The sequence below is a fragment of the Silurus meridionalis genome, chromosome 23, assembly GCF_014805685.1.
Source record: "Silurus meridionalis isolate SWU-2019-XX chromosome 23, ASM1480568v1, whole genome shotgun sequence".
Classification (NCBI taxonomy): Eukaryota; Metazoa; Chordata; class Actinopteri; order Siluriformes; family Siluridae; genus Silurus; species Silurus meridionalis.
Window position 1 is genome coordinate 16,805,034 of NC_060906.1, and position 16,978 is coordinate 16,822,011.

The following is a 16,978-nucleotide window of genomic DNA, read 5'->3' on the forward strand; positions in this document are numbered from 1 at the left end:
AAGAGTGGAGGGAATTATAAGAGCAAATTGGGACTAAATGTGCTCAAAAACCACATACCATACTTATGACCAGGTGACCCAATACTTTTGGCAATATAGTGTCTTTTTTTTTTTTTTTTTTTGCTGAATGAAACAGAAGTGAGTCAGTACATCCGCTTTTCACTGTATTTGTGCTGGGCAGGGAGCAAAGTGGGAACTTGTGTAGATTTTTCTTACAGAAGTGTGTTTAATGTTTTTGTTATGAAAATAAAAAAAGGAACACGAATAAAATGACTTCACTTTATTATAGATGTACAAATCCTACTAAACACGTTTGTATGGGTATCACTAGGCATCCTTATTATGGTTGGTTGCTTAACTTCTCAATGCATAATTCATGCAACTACAGCATTTTTCTGGATTCGAGCTTACATATCTACTGTTGACTAAACTGAGCTACAGCAATATAACTTTACTCAAGTGCACAAGCATTGATTACTATACTTTTTTTTTGTTTTACTGAACCAAGGAATGTTACAATAGACAAAAACACTATTTTGGCAAATTGCTCTTAAAGCATAGTGGCAGAACCCTAAACTACGTAAGCTGGCAAACAGCAATAGTCTAAAGACTAAAACTGAAGTTTCTAACAAATTCAATACAAGACTAAACACTTTCCACAAAAACCAAAAATTTACAAAACCAAATCAAATGTACACTAACAGGATTTTTGGACTGAGCTTTAACTTACTACTTCTACTAAGTGCTACTTATCTTTGTTTGCATATTGGGTTTAAAACAAAGGAAAAACATAGTGGGCCTTATTCCAATGGCAGTGGCATATCCAAATGACTTCTCCTTAAGCCTGCTTAAACTGCATTAAAAATAGCCAATACTTTTACTGTTATAAATGTATTTATATTTATATATATTTAAATATAACTGATTGTCTTGACCTTCTGATATTCAGCACATTACACAAAATGTGATGTTTTAGGAAATGATGAAACATATCAAATATAATATGGTCCTTCTCAAAGCCAGGGCTATGTCTATGAGCAGATTTTGTGACTAACATCATGTATATGAAGCCAAATTGTTCCTCAAATGCAGTTCATGCCTTGAAGAGCAACCAGCTGATCCTCCTGTCTGAAGTGTGAATATATGACGTGGTTTTCGGTAGGTGTTGCGGCTTTCACGACTAGCGAGGAGTGCTCTGATCGGACTGGAGTAGTCGGACAATGGAGGGATCGCTCTTGGCACCTTTGATGAACTCCTCCAGGGAAAGTCTCCCTGCAATAGTTAAAAGGTTAAGATCAGTGATGTGATATAACCAGGCATATCTGCAAAATTTATGTTTAAGTTATGTACCAAGATAAAATGTATTGTAATGTTATCTCATAAAACTTACACAAAAAAAACAAAACGTAAAGAACATGTCTGGTCTCATTGGAAAGCCCCAATGCAACTGATCTATCTTAAGGGATATTTTTGTTGTTGTTGTTGGATTTTGTTTCATGTTGTTGTCTTATGCATCTCATTGCCAACATAGGTTTTGTTGATTTTCCATTGATTTTGCCAACAAGTTGATGCTGGGAGCTCTGAGTGTGAACACCAGAATATACTGTGGATGTAATACCAGTTTATCACAGAGAAACTGGCACAACTATGAACTGAGAGTAGTCAATTCACTTATGGGTATGTGCTTGGGAGTGAGGGGAGAATCCTGAAGAAACCCTTGGACAAACAGAAAACATGCAACACTCCACACAGTGACTCAATTTTAGAAATGGAGCTCTAAGGTGCTAAATCAGGTCTTCCCTAGTGTTTAAATTTATATTAAATCATACTTCGCTTGATTTTATTCATGGTTATTTATTGTTTTCACTGAGCACTGGACTTACAGATGCCACAGTAGTTACATAATATTTCAGGTCCTTATTTTCACCTTCCGCAATGAGAACACAGCCAGCTGTGTCCTTGAGGGCTGCTGGAACTTTAGGCTGAATCCCAGATGTCTGTGTCACTGCTGGGATTCTTAATGCTTACTGAAGTGTGAATGTGCACAACAAAATACAGTGCTTTCAATAGCACACACTTACTGTTACTTCATCATGTCACTCACATACATACTGTATATGACTGTATATACAAATTTTTATTTTTACCATCATTGTCTGTGTCCATTTGTCGAAAGATCTTGTCAGTGCGTTTCTCTGGGGTCGACTCATCCTCTGGCATCTTCATTACAGAGGACACCATTTTGTAAATTGCCTGTGTTTATGGAAAAAAAACCCAACAACTGATTATGCAAGAATTAATTTGCAGGCTCATTCTGGAAACACCACCTGCTGTATTTCCATCAGTTAGTTACTTGTATTTTGAATAACATTTATAGTCAACATTCAACATTATTTTTTTGTTAAATGTACACAGAGCCCTTGCACTTAATATGGCCTGTGAAACAGCAGCTTGATGTGTGCTGTTTATTCAGGCGACTATATCACCAAAGGTTCAACTGAACCAATACTGATATGGCGCAAACTGCTCTAGCAGCAGTGACCTACAGTGCAAATACAAAATTTTAAACACAAAATTAAAACAAGAGCCAAGAAAGACAGAAAGCAGATTTGGGGACACGGTTTAATGAGAAAATGTGTGTATTTTTCTATATAAGTATTTATGTTTTTTGTCTAAGGACACTGTGCTAAATTTAATTTGGATGATTCCTTCATGAACGCTATTGGCCACTACTTGTCCTTTGTTAAAGTCTGTTGGTAAAATCTAAATAACACCAAGATATAACAATTACGCCAGTAAACTACACTAATGAAAATCAAAATAGTGTCTTCACAGCTAGTGCTTTTGTCCCACCTGCACTATTTCCAGCATCTCAGCTCGACTGATGTATCCATTTCCATCCAGGTCGTACATGCTGAAGGCCCAGCGAAGCTTCTGTTCCAGACCTCCACGTGATGTCACGCTCAGAGCGATGATAAACTCCCGGAAATCAATAGTCGCGTCACCGTTGGTGTCAAATGTACGGAATACGTGTTCTGCAAATTTAGAGGCATCCCCGTATGGAAAGAAATTGGCATAGATCTTCTTAAACTCATCCACGGTTAAGTGACCGGTGGGACAGTCTTTGAGGAAGCCCCGGTACCACTCCTGCAGCTCGTGATCTGTGAATTCTGTGTTTTCCCGCAGGTCATTCAGAACCTCTGGACGTAGCTTGCTGTTCTGTTTACCCATGATGAAAATACTCTCCTACACCAGGAGCTGGATCACTCTTAGGCCAAGATGTCTCACAGCTGCCCTGCACAATGATGACAAAATTAATAATAAAAAAAAGTCAGTCCCCCCCCCCCCCAGATGAGAATTTGGCCAGATGGAGAAAGATATTACATTTAGCAAGATGAGAGAAATGAGACTAGTATCCATGGATACCATTTAATGGCCTATTAAGGTGAAAATTTATCGATCTCTCGATGCTGGTGTGGTGGGGGTGTTGAGTTAATGGCCATCTGTGAGATGCTTACAAAAGGTCATGACTCACACTAGATAACCTAGGAAACCATAAAGACGGTGTGAGTTACAAGGCAGATAATACAAAGGAGCTTACAGTCCTGTTTCTCATAATAATTTTTTGTGCAGAACAGTGTGTCACTGCAGCAAATTACAATAATACATTCATGGACAGGACTATTTCTATGTGTATATGTGTGTGTGTGTGTGTGTGTGTGTGTGTGTGTGTGTGTGTGTGTGTGTGTGTGTGCGAGAGACGAAGACACTAAGTCACAGTTTAACACCTTTCTGCATTCTCAATCACTACAAGAGTCAGAGGTCTTTCATTTCAGATGGCTTTAGCACATGATGAGGCATTTTGTGTAAAAAAAATGTTTAAAAAATGTAATTCTCGGATTAACGCTCATATTTTATGCGTTTTTATTTCATTCGTTATTCAGGAATGTGCCACATTCGAAGTCTGCTGGCTGGTGAAATCCTTCGCTCCTTTTATAGTCTAATGTGCAGCTTTGAATGTGATGGCAATCAAAATGAATTGCATGATTTTGCTTTGATTTAATTGTCCTCCTAATAATAAAATTTAATTAGAAGCGTCAGAATTCATCTTCACTCTCAAATTAATGTATAATTAAAAAAAAGCTTAATGTTATGTTATGAAAAATAGACGTGTGGTCACGCGTTTCTTCCCTTGTATCCCCCAGGTCTGTTTTTTTTTTCCTTTGAATAATTGCTTTTAAATGAATCAGGATGCACATCCGCTCCCGGTATTGGTTTGCTGGCAGGAAATAAACTCATGAATAAAACAGAAACTGACTTCAGAGCAATCTGCATGCTAAATTATTATTACATATTGTATTATTAATAGATCTTTTGATTTAAATGGTTACGGTTCGCTATGGTACGGTTTATGTGTTTGTTTTAAGTGAGAGGTTTTGCTCAGACATATATATCAGCGTCCTTCTTTACAGCATGAAGTGGTTTTACTCAGTTTGGTCTTAAATCTGAGTCGCGTGTCACTGCTGCGCTACTTCTCGAGAGCACAGACATAACTATGGGCGTATTTGAGTTTTACTCACTCCCACTTTCCTTCCAATGCTTGCCAAGCCACAGTGAAACCCAGAACTTTCCAGTCTGCAGAACAAAATGCAGTGGCATGAAAAAAGTCATACTGTATGCAAGAAGACTCGTCCCACACCCCCCCTTTTTCAGTGAAAATAACAGTGACATAGAAATAGTAAAAAATACAGAGCTGAAATGCTTTGAAGTGCATTGTGTATGAAATGAAACCAAATTAAAGGCTTGAACAATCTGGGGAAGGGAATAAAAAAAATTAGCATGTGTGTAACTTGTATATAATACAATCATTATAGACGTTGTAAGAATTTACAGACTGCCTAAACCCAGATTCCACCCCACGCTATATCAAAATGAGCTCATCCACAAACGGTAGTTTGTGTAGTAGTTATGTAGTTTATGTAGAATTTCAGTTGTATAAATCTTAATCATAGTCTTAATTTAATCAGTCTGGTTGCTGTACCCCGCAACATCGTATATCTGCAATAAATGGACATTCGGTGCAACCCAGACGTGGATGGGTTCCCTCTTGAGTCTGGTTCCTCCCAAGGTTTCTTCCTTATGCCATCTCAGGGAGTTTTTCCTTGCCACAGCCACCACCGGCTCGATCACCAGGGACAAACTTACACTTATAAAGAACATCTTCACTTTTAATCACCACATTATCTGTGTAAAGCTGCTTTGAGACAATGTTCATTGTTAAAAGCGCTATACAGATAAAAAAAAAATTAAATTGAATATTCAGTCCATACAGACAACCATCGAAGATCCGAGTCTCTCACCGTATCAGGGTCCCGTGTGTCTGTAATATTTATTAAATGACTATTTTCAATGCTTCTTGGAATCAAGGTTATGTTTTTACTCCAGTCTCAGTCAACAGATCAACAGCATTCCAAAATTGACATGTGTTTATTAAAAGGAATTGAAAGCACAGTCTTACAGCAAACTCGTGTTTAGAATTAACCGAGTTCTAGCAGGCATTGTGTTGCTAGTCAGGTCTTAAATGTACACTGTGTCTAAATGTTTATGTAACATTGGTGCTCTCCAGGCCATGGTTGCTTATCTTTGTTGTGCGGCCTTTTCTTATAGCAGCACATACAGTATTACCACTGACTAAATCTCACCCGTGCTGTCCTGGCTAACCAGAATGTTCTTTCGCATCATCACGCAACATGAAATTCTCAGCAGGATGTCGGTGCGAAAACCAAGACTGAGAAACAGCATTGACTTGTCATTTTAAACCCATTTGCTCCATATTTTTTAGCTCATTATGTAATATATTTCTATGCATGAGAGGATTTAGTGACATCAGCTGTACAATTCTCCGGTTAGTTGTAAAGTAGTAGGGAGGTAACTCTGGCCCATCATGCATAAATCATCAAGCCCATTAACCTCTTTGTGTTTGTGTGAGCCTCATTAAGACCATGTGCTTGAAAGCTGGGTAATTGAAATCTATCCTGACTGGTGTCAAAAGACCAGCAGAACACAAAACCAACGGCTTTCTCCTGCTCCACTGGACAAAAAGCTGAACCTAAAACTAACACCTCTTGTGCTAGCTCATCAGATAAGTCAGAGTAGGTTTTTTTCCTCCTCTCTCTCTCAGCTTGTTTGTTAAACCTGTTATCAAAAGGTCAGTGCATTCTTACTGACTGCTCCACTGAAACAGTCATTGAACGTCCGGTCTTGTGCCTTAAAGGAAGCAGAAGTTCATACAGTCCTATTGGATTGTCTTTATCTCCCCAACAAAGCCTTCACTTCTGCTGTCGTTGTTATAAATCCTATAAATGTGGACCCATGCACAAGAAATTACTCACAAAAACGAAAAAATGTAACAAATCTCTCCAGCAGCGTCTGCATGCCCAATCTCACAAAAGGTCACACTTTTGTCACTAAAACCTGAAAGTGGTTGTGACTCAATCAGCGACATTTGCAGAAGACTGACACACTGTTTTTTTTCCCTTTCAAACTTTCACGCATCACATAAACAGTTTACACACCAGCCTTTTTAATTACTACATTCTAATTGGATATATTTTACAACTATAATCTCCAAGCTCACCTATACTGTATATGTATGTACACTGAATATTTAAAGGATAAACACCGTCAAGGCCACACCTACCAAAATCTGCTATCGCCCATCAACACATACCAACACCTGCCAATACCTAGTATCACCTACCTACATCTACCAACACCTTCTATCGCCTACCAACACCTTCTATTACATACCAACATCTACCAACACCTTCTATCACCTACCAACACCTTCTATTACATACCAACATCTACCAACACCTTCTATCACCTACCAACACCTTCTATCACATACCAACATCTACCAACATCTTCTATCACATACCAACATCTACCAACACCTTCTATCACCTACCAACACCTTCTATCACCTACCAACATCTTCTATTACATATCAACATCTACCAACACCTTCCATCACATACCAACACCTTCTATCACCTACCAACATCCACCAACACCTTCTATCACCTACCAACACCTTCTATTACATACCAACATCTACCAACACCTTCTATCACATACCAACACCTTCTATCACCTACCAACATCCACCAACACCTTCTATCACCTACCAACACCTTCTATCACATACCAATATCTACCAACACGTTCTATCACCTACCAACACCTTCTATCAAATACCAACACCTTCTATTACATACCAACACCTTCTATCACCTACCAACACCTTCTATTACATACCAACACCTTCTATCACACACCAACACCTTCTATCACCTACCAACATCCACCAACACCTTCTATCACCTACCAACACCTTCTATCATCTACCAACACCTTCTATCAAATACCAACACCTTCTATCACATACCAACATCTACCAACACCTTCTATCACCTACCAACACCTTCTATCACCTACCAACATCTACCAACACCTTCTATCACATACCAACACCTTCTATCACCTACCAACATCTACTATCACCTACCAACACCTTCTATTACCTACCAACATCTACTATCACCTACATACACTATCTATCTATCTATCTATCTATCTATCTATCTATCTATCTATCTATCTATCTATCTTATCTATCTATAAAAAGAAACGCAATATAAATAAACTCAACACCTACTATCACCTACTTATATCTACTACCACTTACTACCACCTACCAACACCTACTATCACCTTCCTACATCTACTTCCACCTACCAACTTCTACCAACACCACCTATCACCTACCACCGCCTATAAACACCTACCAGCGTCTACCAACACCTTCTTCCACTACCAACATCAACCAAAACCTACCATCACCTACCAAAACCTACCATCACCTTCCTAACACATACAGGCGCTCTGTAAAACCGCATCTCTTTACTATAAAACACCGTTATTTTCTATTCAGCAAGAAGTTTGTATTGTGAATGAATACCGCACAAAAGGAAAACAAGTTGAATCATGGGGTTGGATGTAAACACGGTAAAGCAGTAGTTGGAGATGAACATACCTTAACGAAACCCTAAAGCAGATAACTGAGAGCACTCTGGGGTGTCGGAGCAGAAGGTCCTTAGTAACGGACAAAATAATAAAACCTGCTTGCAACAACAAAACTTTAAAGTATATTCTTACACGTATCCATTCTCGTGCAGCGATTAGAACACAATATTGGACAGCACATCAGTAATTTTGATCTTTTCCCTCTGAGAAAACAGGCTCCATCGTTTGTCTGGCGAACACTTGAAACCTCCTCATCATCATTTCTGCTACCAGGAGATCCGATACCTTGGACCTGCCCGCTCGGCTGTTCATGGGCGCAACCAAAACTATTTGTAGGGGGAAACGCTTTAAAGGGCATCTGATTATTTTGCATAATATTGTTTTACAAATCGAATAGTTATTTTGTAAAGATTATTAAGTACTAAATGATCAGAATTGTAAATATATTGAATTTATTAATGTGTCTAACGTAAGTTATTTACAGCGTCTTTTGAGATAACACCCCATTGAATGGTGTGGTCTAGTCCAAACACGCTCCTCAGCGGAAAAGGCAGCTGCGGCGACACTCTGTGGAAAGAAGCTTTCTGAGTCACTCCAGGGGGAAAAACGGTGTCTGCAAATTATTACAATTTGTCTTTTAACAAGTAAAATGAGATGAATCACAATTTCTGTCAACTGTTCCCGTCGTAGCATTGTTTTGTTTATTCGATATTCTTTTATTATTCTTAGTATACTATTAGTATAGTATTTTGTGAGAGAAAGACTTTCAGAATATCACCTCACTATTCAATTAAATAACATAAAAATTTAATTAAACAAATAAAAAAGCAAGTCTTAGAATATACCGTACTGACTATATATTAAAATGTAAAGTTTTATATAGTACTATAATACTAAAATACTATTAGCACAGTATTCTTGGAGAAAAGAGATGGAGAGGTGGAGAGAGAGAGAGAGAGAGAGAGAGAGAGACTTTGAAAATATCCAACAAACTACTAAATTAAATGAAAATAAATTAAAATGAAGTCTTAAAATACACTCTACATGACTATATACTAAAGTGTATTTTATTATATAGAGAAACTTTCAGAATATTTATAAAAAAATAAAAAAATAAAAAAATAAATAAAATTAAAAAACTAAACCAATCGGAAGAATTACTTAGAATAAACATTTACCAAATAATAATGTGTAATATTATATAGTGCTATATACAGTATAGTATTAAGTATTATAGTGATGCTTCTTCTTCTTCCATTAGGGGTCGCCACAGCGGATCATCTGTCTCCATACCCTCTGTCCTCTACATCTGCCTCTTTCAACCCAACTACCTGCATGTCTTCCTTCACCACATCCATAAACCTCCTTCTTGGTCTTCCTCTTTTCCTCCTTCCTGGTGGCTCCATCCTCAGCATTCTCCTACCAATATACCCCATGTCCCTCCTCTGCACATGTCCAAACCATCTCAATCTCACCTTCCTCACTTTGTTTTCAAAACGTCCTACATGCGCTGTCCCTCTTTTATTTCTAATTCTGTCCATCCTCAACACTCCCAAAGAAAACCTCAACATCTTCAGCTCTGCTACCTCCAGCTCCACCTCCTGTCTTTTACTCAATACTATAGTACTATTAATACTATTATTAGAAAATTCCATGTCCAAGACACACTTTAAAAGACCACTTTTAAGGTCCTCACACTGAAAATGTACAGAAGTTTAGGTTATGACAGACTTATGACCCTGCACATTAAAATAGGAGTCTATGACGGTCAATAGAAGGCCGTCATAGACTCTAATGGCATTTAATGAAATCTGGCACAGTAAATAGAGAACAGTATCAGCAAAGCACTTCATGCGTACGCCCCAGAGGGCTTTAGAAAATCTTTCATGTTTGATGCGCACAAACAAATCTGATGGCAAAGTTACCAAACAGGAAGTGACGGCATGTCTCAGTAACAGCTTGACATATAATTATTACATTTTGTACGTCTTTTTTGCATGAAGTACTGATAATTGCAGTGGCTTCTATCCACAAACCCAATGCAGTACTACAGACATGCACGTCTTCTAATGTTAAAAGCAGGAAGGGAGTGTTACAGCTTATTACAGTCATAAAAGCTTGTCTTTAGAGCACTCTTAATCTAATTCCAAGTAAGTTAATAGCTTTGTTCATTACATTAATGCATTAATTGAAGTTTGTTCATAAGGAAATTGGAGTTTGGTCTCCAAATAACATTTGGGGTAACAAAAGTGCAAGATTAAATTAGAGAAAGCTAGGCCAAAGGAAAATCTAATACAATACAAACTGCCAATGGGGCTTTTATTATACAGTAATAACATATGGATCAGTCAAGGAAATATCTAAACATTTCCACTAGGGGGCATGCTTACACGTTTTTGCTCAGATCCTGAATTTATTGGAGCCTACTGAAGCAAGTACACAGTTCAGTAAACACCTTAGTAATAGAAGATAACAGGAAAGACACAGGTAACAAGACTTATTCTGTTTTTACACAATCTGCTCTTATCCACTCTTACATAATGCTCTATACTGAAAATATTTGCTAGTCTTTTGCACCAACTGTATGCACATAAAACTCCAAGCGTCTATCGAGTCTCTTGATTCTTCACTGGAGCATGCCATCAAATTTCAAATTGCTAATTTAATTAACTGACAAACAAACCGCTGATGTAAGCATGAGAAAATTAAAGACAAACAACAACTAACAGGAGCTTTTTCATTCATCTGTAGTAACAGATTTATCCTGGTCAGAGTAATGGAGCTTTCAGGAGACAGTGAGTATGAGATGGAGATACAACCTGGATGTCAATCCAATTCATGCATTCACACCTAGGCCTACAAGCAATGTAGCATAACATTGAGAGAAACTGAATCATTAAAAAAACAAACAAGGAACAATGTACACATTTATAAATATAGATATCTTTATCATTTACGAACCCTAAAGGCATGATAGTCAGGGTTTCAGCTTGAATGAGTGCCACTGTTGTTTATTATACAAAATACAACAACAAAAAGAAAACCTTTAGCACTAAGCTTTATAAATGGATTTTTTTAAATAATGCACTACAACCACAAATGAATGTTATAGAACGTTGATTTTATGGATAAATAGAAAAACAAGTACACAAAACATTTCATCAGGATGTTCTGGAGTCATTATTGATTTTGGATTCTGGTTGTTTTCAAAACCATTCTTACAGGTTCAGCATTGCCAATCAGATTGCAAAACCAGTTTCTCTGCTACTTCCAATAGGAAAACAGGGCAAAGTTTCGAATTATTTGTTTATGGTGTCGAGTCCATTTTAAATCAAGGTTATTATCCTAAGTTTGTAACTCTCGTGTTAAAAACCAAACATTCAGTGTTGCAGGAAATATGAAATTTATGTAAATTCAGATAAGTGTAAAAAAAATACAATAAAATTTGAAAACGATTAGAGAGATAAGCTTGGAGGTAGTATTCTATGAAATATTATACACATACATAAATATACACATTGATCAGGACATTTTAAACAATTTTAAGTTTTTCTTTCTAAAACATGTTTATTGTATTTATTGGAATATAGTTTAAAGAATAAATGTGCACTTCATGGATACAATGAACACTAGTGTTCCAGACAAAAACAAACTGATTAGAGGGAACAGTTTGTACCATGTACTTAAGTAATTTAGTTAGTTGTCTGACTACCCAAAGCTTATTTTATGATAGTAATCATTTAGATGACACTTAAGTGATTAGAGTGGAACTCTGACCACTGCTCTATTTTCTATATCTTTATGATTTTAGGCATACATGCAAAACCTTTACCGATTTTACACACACACACACACACACACACACACACACACACACACACACACACACACACACTTGAAAGTATGTTACTGGAGTGTTTGTTATTTGATTGCTACACTACAGCTTTTTGTACAACCTTTTGTACAGTCTTTTGTGTTAATTTACAGTACTGTTGTAGGCTGTTGAATTCTTTAGACCTGGTTAAATAAAAACAACACTGCAGCTAATAACTAAGCTAATAATCTGCTAAAAACACATAATTTCTTTTTACATATTGAGGTATTTGAATTGTACATGGTAATTTGGTAAAAGATCAAATTCCAGGAGGAAGATGAGGCATTGCTATTGGGAATGTTTGTGTGATCGGTAATTAATCATTAGTTTTAAAATAAAGAACATTTAGCTCTATCATATTTAGTTCTGCAGAACAAATGTCAGACTATAGCTTAATCCTCTGTTGATTACAGCATAGTTTATAGTATATTTCTCTTTTATTTATTATGAATATTTAGTCAGTAAATAAATCGGCTTAGTAATTAGCCAACAGGTCTTAGATATTTTTAAGATACATGTTAATAAAGAGCTAAACATTTGTTCTTGTTTAGATACTGCAAATCTACTTATGAGTTATAGGATAGCATTTCAACAAATGTTTACAGCTGTTCATAACAGTTTTAACCATTTGTTATTTTACATTTTTTGTTTATTTTACAGTCCTAGTTTATTTTACAGTTTCTTTTATAGCCCCATGGACTTTGGAACAAACAATCTTAAGGAAAACCTTGCCATTTAACAAACCCAGAGATTAAAAAAGTGAAAACATGCCTTCTCTGGACAACACAAGATTGCAAAATTATAGAAGTGTTGTCAGTAATAATCCAGTGGGAAGGCAAGGTTGCAGACAAAAAGTCTAAACTGACCAGCTACTAGCTGTCTTGCAGTCAGTTTTGATAATATTTGGATTGACTTTTTAGTAAATAAAATAATAAAAATACATTGCATTTAATGAATTTTGTTTTAGTAAATATATTTTGTCTAAAGAAATTTAAAATGGAAATTGCACTTTCTGTTATTAATTGAATATTGCCTACAGAAATTAGACAAAGTGGGTGCATGATTTTAACTGAAGCTATACTAATGGGAAAAGCTCTATAGACTATTCTAGTAAAGTTGGTTGAATAGGAGACATCAAATTTATTTATAATGACACTCTAGCAATTATACAGAAATATGAATTGATTTTCTTTAATCAAAGTAATAAATAGAGCAACAAAGAAGTCTGTTCAGTATTTGCAGCCATTAGTATTTACCAGCCACCAGGACCTAATTCTCATGGTTTCTTCAAGAGGCACTTCCTTTATCTATATTGAACTGAGAGCTGCAGATGGCAGAAAAGCACTCTTAGCCAGAGATGGCAAAAGTACACACATTGTTTACGCAAGTAGAAGTACAGATACTCATGTTTTTAAAGACTCTGGAAAAAGTTGAAGTATTGACTACAATTTTTTACTCAAGTTAAAGTAAAAACGTTTGGGCTCTGACATGTATTTAAGTAAAAAGTAATCATTACTACAACCTGTTTTAGTGTTACGCTGGTAACTGGACCTCATGTCATATTAATAGATTAATACAAACGAATCTAAAATGTTTTACCTAATGAATGTATCCAGGCTGAACAGCCACTATATAGAACAGAAAACAGAGAAAAGTATATGATGATCAGGTCATCAGTCATATTAACATTACTGACTCCCGTTGTTTCATCCATGTTAGCCCTATACTTCTTATCACCTTCTATCTTGCTCGTTGTTAGCTTCATAGGCTAGCCTAAATCTGTGGTGCGTGACAGTCAGGAAATTATACACCAGTGGTAGGTTGAAAAAAGCCACGTAATGACAAGTAATAGGTTGATGGGCTGAAAACTGCACACAACAAGAAGAAGAAATATTGATCATGCCACCAAATAGATTAAAACTAAAGTAACGAGTCTGGTTTGAAAATGTAAGAAGCAGAAAATACTGATATTTGTGTAAAATTTTGAATGAGTGAAAGTAAAAAGATGCCTGAAAAATAAATAGTGAAGTAAAGTACTGATACCAGACAAATCTAAAAATAACAAAGTATTTGTACTTCATTACTTCACATCTCTGCTCTTAGCTATATGCCATTCACTACAGTCATGGTGGACTGCACCAAAGGATTTGTAGGAATGGGACAAACTTAGTGATTTATGACTGAATAGATTCAATGTTTACTTTACTTTAATTAGTATAATAAATAAAACATTTATTTAATGTTTAAATAAGTAAAAATAACTTTTCTTGTTGATTCAAGACACAATCTATTCTTTTGTCATATATTTGTTTTTCTTTCTTAATGGCTGTTTGGCAGCTTGTCTTCAATATTAGATGTTACAATCCTGTTTAAAATGGATGAGCTCATCAGTGCTTGCACAAAGGTTGAGTCCAACTCAGATTTGCGGGTCAATGTCCATCTATAATTTATGTGTGCAGACTGTTTGTCTAGTGTAATACATTTTTACACCAGTGGAAGCCCATCACATATGTGCTTGTTGTCTGTCAGCTTTGTGTTCATAAACCATCCTTTGTATTATTAATTAACATTAACTTACTCACTAATTTATTTATTTCTTTATTGCAAATACAGCAATTGTACAAATACATTTGCCAAAAACAGCCAACAATCTAACCCACCAATTTTCCAGTCAACCAATTATAAAACAAATAAAAAGTACATATCAAGATTTGCAACTCAATTTCAATTTAACTGTGTTCATTGTACCTTTAATTATAGACTTTAATAGTCAGGTATCAAATCATTTACTGTTTAAAATTCACTTATTCTTTGTAAAATCTTAACAAATCCTTATTTCTACATCTCACTAGTGTTGTAAGTATTTTTTAAGTATGCGATACTACATTTTATCCTTCTGAAAAATCAACTGTGATATAGGCTCTGAAGTATTCACCTAGGTGACATCCAAAGTTGTTTGCTGAGAGTGGTGAATGAAGTCCTGCTAAGAGACAAGTCACACAGTATTGGCCTGTGCCAGAGCCATGTGGAAACCAGGAAAATCAGACTGAAAACAGTTTCCGGTTGTAACAATTATCAGACCTCAAGCTCAAACTAAGGACCCAAAACTGTTCTGGTGAAGACATCTACAAAAACAATATTTTGCAAAATGCAAATGAATTTGCTCTGTAAAACTAGTTAACTCAGCAATGTATGTTAGACATCAGGATAATGTTAGATTGCATAAGTGAGAACTGTTGAGCAATGTGGAGGACTTTGAATCAAGTTTGAATCAGATTAGTAAATCAGATTTCAGGTTTAATGACAGGTCAACTGTAAGTCATGCATGGGTATATAAAATAAAAAGATTTAGGCAATAGTGTAAATATTTCATTAGTATAATTTCATTTCATTTAAAATGTTTTAATATAATCATAAGCTTGTGTTGCCTCGTCTTATATGATGCCTAATAAAATAGTTACTATGATATTATCAGCAGTTTTATACACTTACTGGTCAAGGAAGTATGATTGATCGCTCACTAGAGATTCTCCCTGAACATATTCTCCCTGCCTGTGCAGTCCCTCAAAGTTATCCCTCTACATGTCCTCCTTCACTGTGTCATGCCTCAACATTATCTCATTGTATACAGTGGATATAAAATGTCTACAGAACCTTATGAGACTGCAGGTTTTTAAAATATAAAAACAACATAAACGTAATCTTCCAACAAACTTTTATCCCATCTTTCCTTTTAGATATCTTCAGGGTCCTTCAAGTTGCGAGGGGATCCTGTATATCTTTTTAGGTCATTCCATAGGGTTTCAATGGGATTGAGGTATGGCTGGGATATGTCTTTGTTGATTTTGATGTGTGCTTTGAGTCATGTTGAGTCATTGTCATCATGAAATGTGAAATGCCTCTTCATTTTCAGATATTTGACATAAGACAAAAAGTTTTGTGCCAAAATATCTTGGTATTTGGAGCTATTCATTTTTCCCTTCTATCGTTACAAGTGCCCCTGGCCCAGCTAAAGAGAAGCAGCCCCAAAGCATAAAGCTACTCCCACCATGCTTCATTGTGGGTATGGTGTTTCTTGAATGAAGCCCTGTAATGGATTTGTGCCAACCATACCTTTTAGAGTTATGGCCAAAATTTTCAACCTTTTCTCATCAAACATAAAACATTTTCCCACATGGTTTGGGGTGACTAAATAAAATATTTTGACATAAGACAGGCTTGCATATGCTTCTCTGTATGAATACTCCAAAGCCCAGACTTTTGCAGAATACAGGAGATGGATAGGATCATATTAAAGATGTAACAATTCTGGCATTTATATTATGTATGATATTTCTGTCTTTATATTTTTTCATAAGGCTTTTTATATCCACTGTATATATAACACTTTGTCCTGTCAGATTCTCTTTAGGTTAAGGCCAACGACAATTATTAATGGATCATTGTGAATGTTTCCTTTATGGAGATTCATGTGAAATGAAAGTGCTTCATTCTCTTAAGATGGCTTACATAAGAAAGCAGTTAACATCCCCATGCCATTATCAGAGCTTTGATATTATAATGGACTTTTACACACAGTGATGATAAGGTTATGTATAGTGGCATAGCACAAAATTGTTTGCCCTGTACTAAAGGTACATACATGTGAACAAGTAGTGATTAATAGGCTCTCCAGCCCTGCTGTGTGTGTATTCACTAGGTTCCTATTAGAACCTAATATACCTAATATTGCACAGTGAAATACCTAACACTTGGCAACAACACCCCCTGCACTAGATAGAATCTAGTTAAAATGCCTTCTGTACAAAATGCTTAATAATCTAAAGGTCTCTAAATAAAAAGATCAATGACTCTCATGTGACCGTGCACTGGTCACTAAGTGGGCCTTATCCAACAACAGTGGGGATCAGTCAAAATGAGTGGTAGCTTGCCTGTCAATGGACAAAACGTTCAGTCAGAGATACCTTCTTACTTTCTGCTGAGCCAACATGTTTTTTCCAGGTCAATGATAGGTTG

At 36.1% G+C, this 16,978-nt stretch overlaps 1 protein-coding gene across 4 annotated transcripts; it reads right to left on the reverse strand.

Moving 5' to 3' along the window:
* Positions 1–265: 265 nt before the first annotated feature.
* Positions 266–8,370, reverse strand: hpcal1 (hippocalcin-like 1). Of its 4 annotated transcripts, none has more exons than XM_046836389.1 (4): positions 8,221–8,370; positions 2,854–3,295; positions 2,148–2,253; positions 266–1,272 (listed from the first exon to the last, which is right to left on the reverse strand). In XM_046836389.1, the coding sequence occupies exons 2-4, from the start codon at positions 3,229–3,231 to the stop codon at positions 1,181–1,183; spliced, it is 576 nt and encodes a 191-aa protein (XP_046692345.1). In that variant the 5' UTR covers positions 3,232–3,295; positions 8,221–8,370; the 3' UTR covers positions 266–1,180. The 4 variants fall into 4 exon arrangements, with proteins under 4 accessions (XP_046692345.1, XP_046692344.1, XP_046692343.1 ...); XM_046836388.1 differs by having other exon boundaries at positions 2,854–3,290; positions 8,099–8,369; XM_046836387.1 differs by having other exon boundaries at positions 8,099–8,368.
* Between the last annotated feature and the right edge of the window lie 8,608 nt (positions 8,371–16,978).

Coding starts and splice junctions, on each gene's coding strand:
- hpcal1 (XM_046836389.1), bottom strand. CDS start 3,231: ATGGGTAAACAGAACAGCAAGCTACGTCCAGAGGTTCTGAATGACCTG. Junction 2,254..2,853: donor AGATGCTGGAAATAGTGCAG/GTGGGACAAAAG, acceptor CCATAAACACAG/GCAATTTACAAAATGGTGTC. Junction 1,273..2,147: donor AATGGACACAGACAATGATG/GTAAAAATAAAA, acceptor TAACTATTGCAG/GGAGACTTTCCCTGGAGGAG.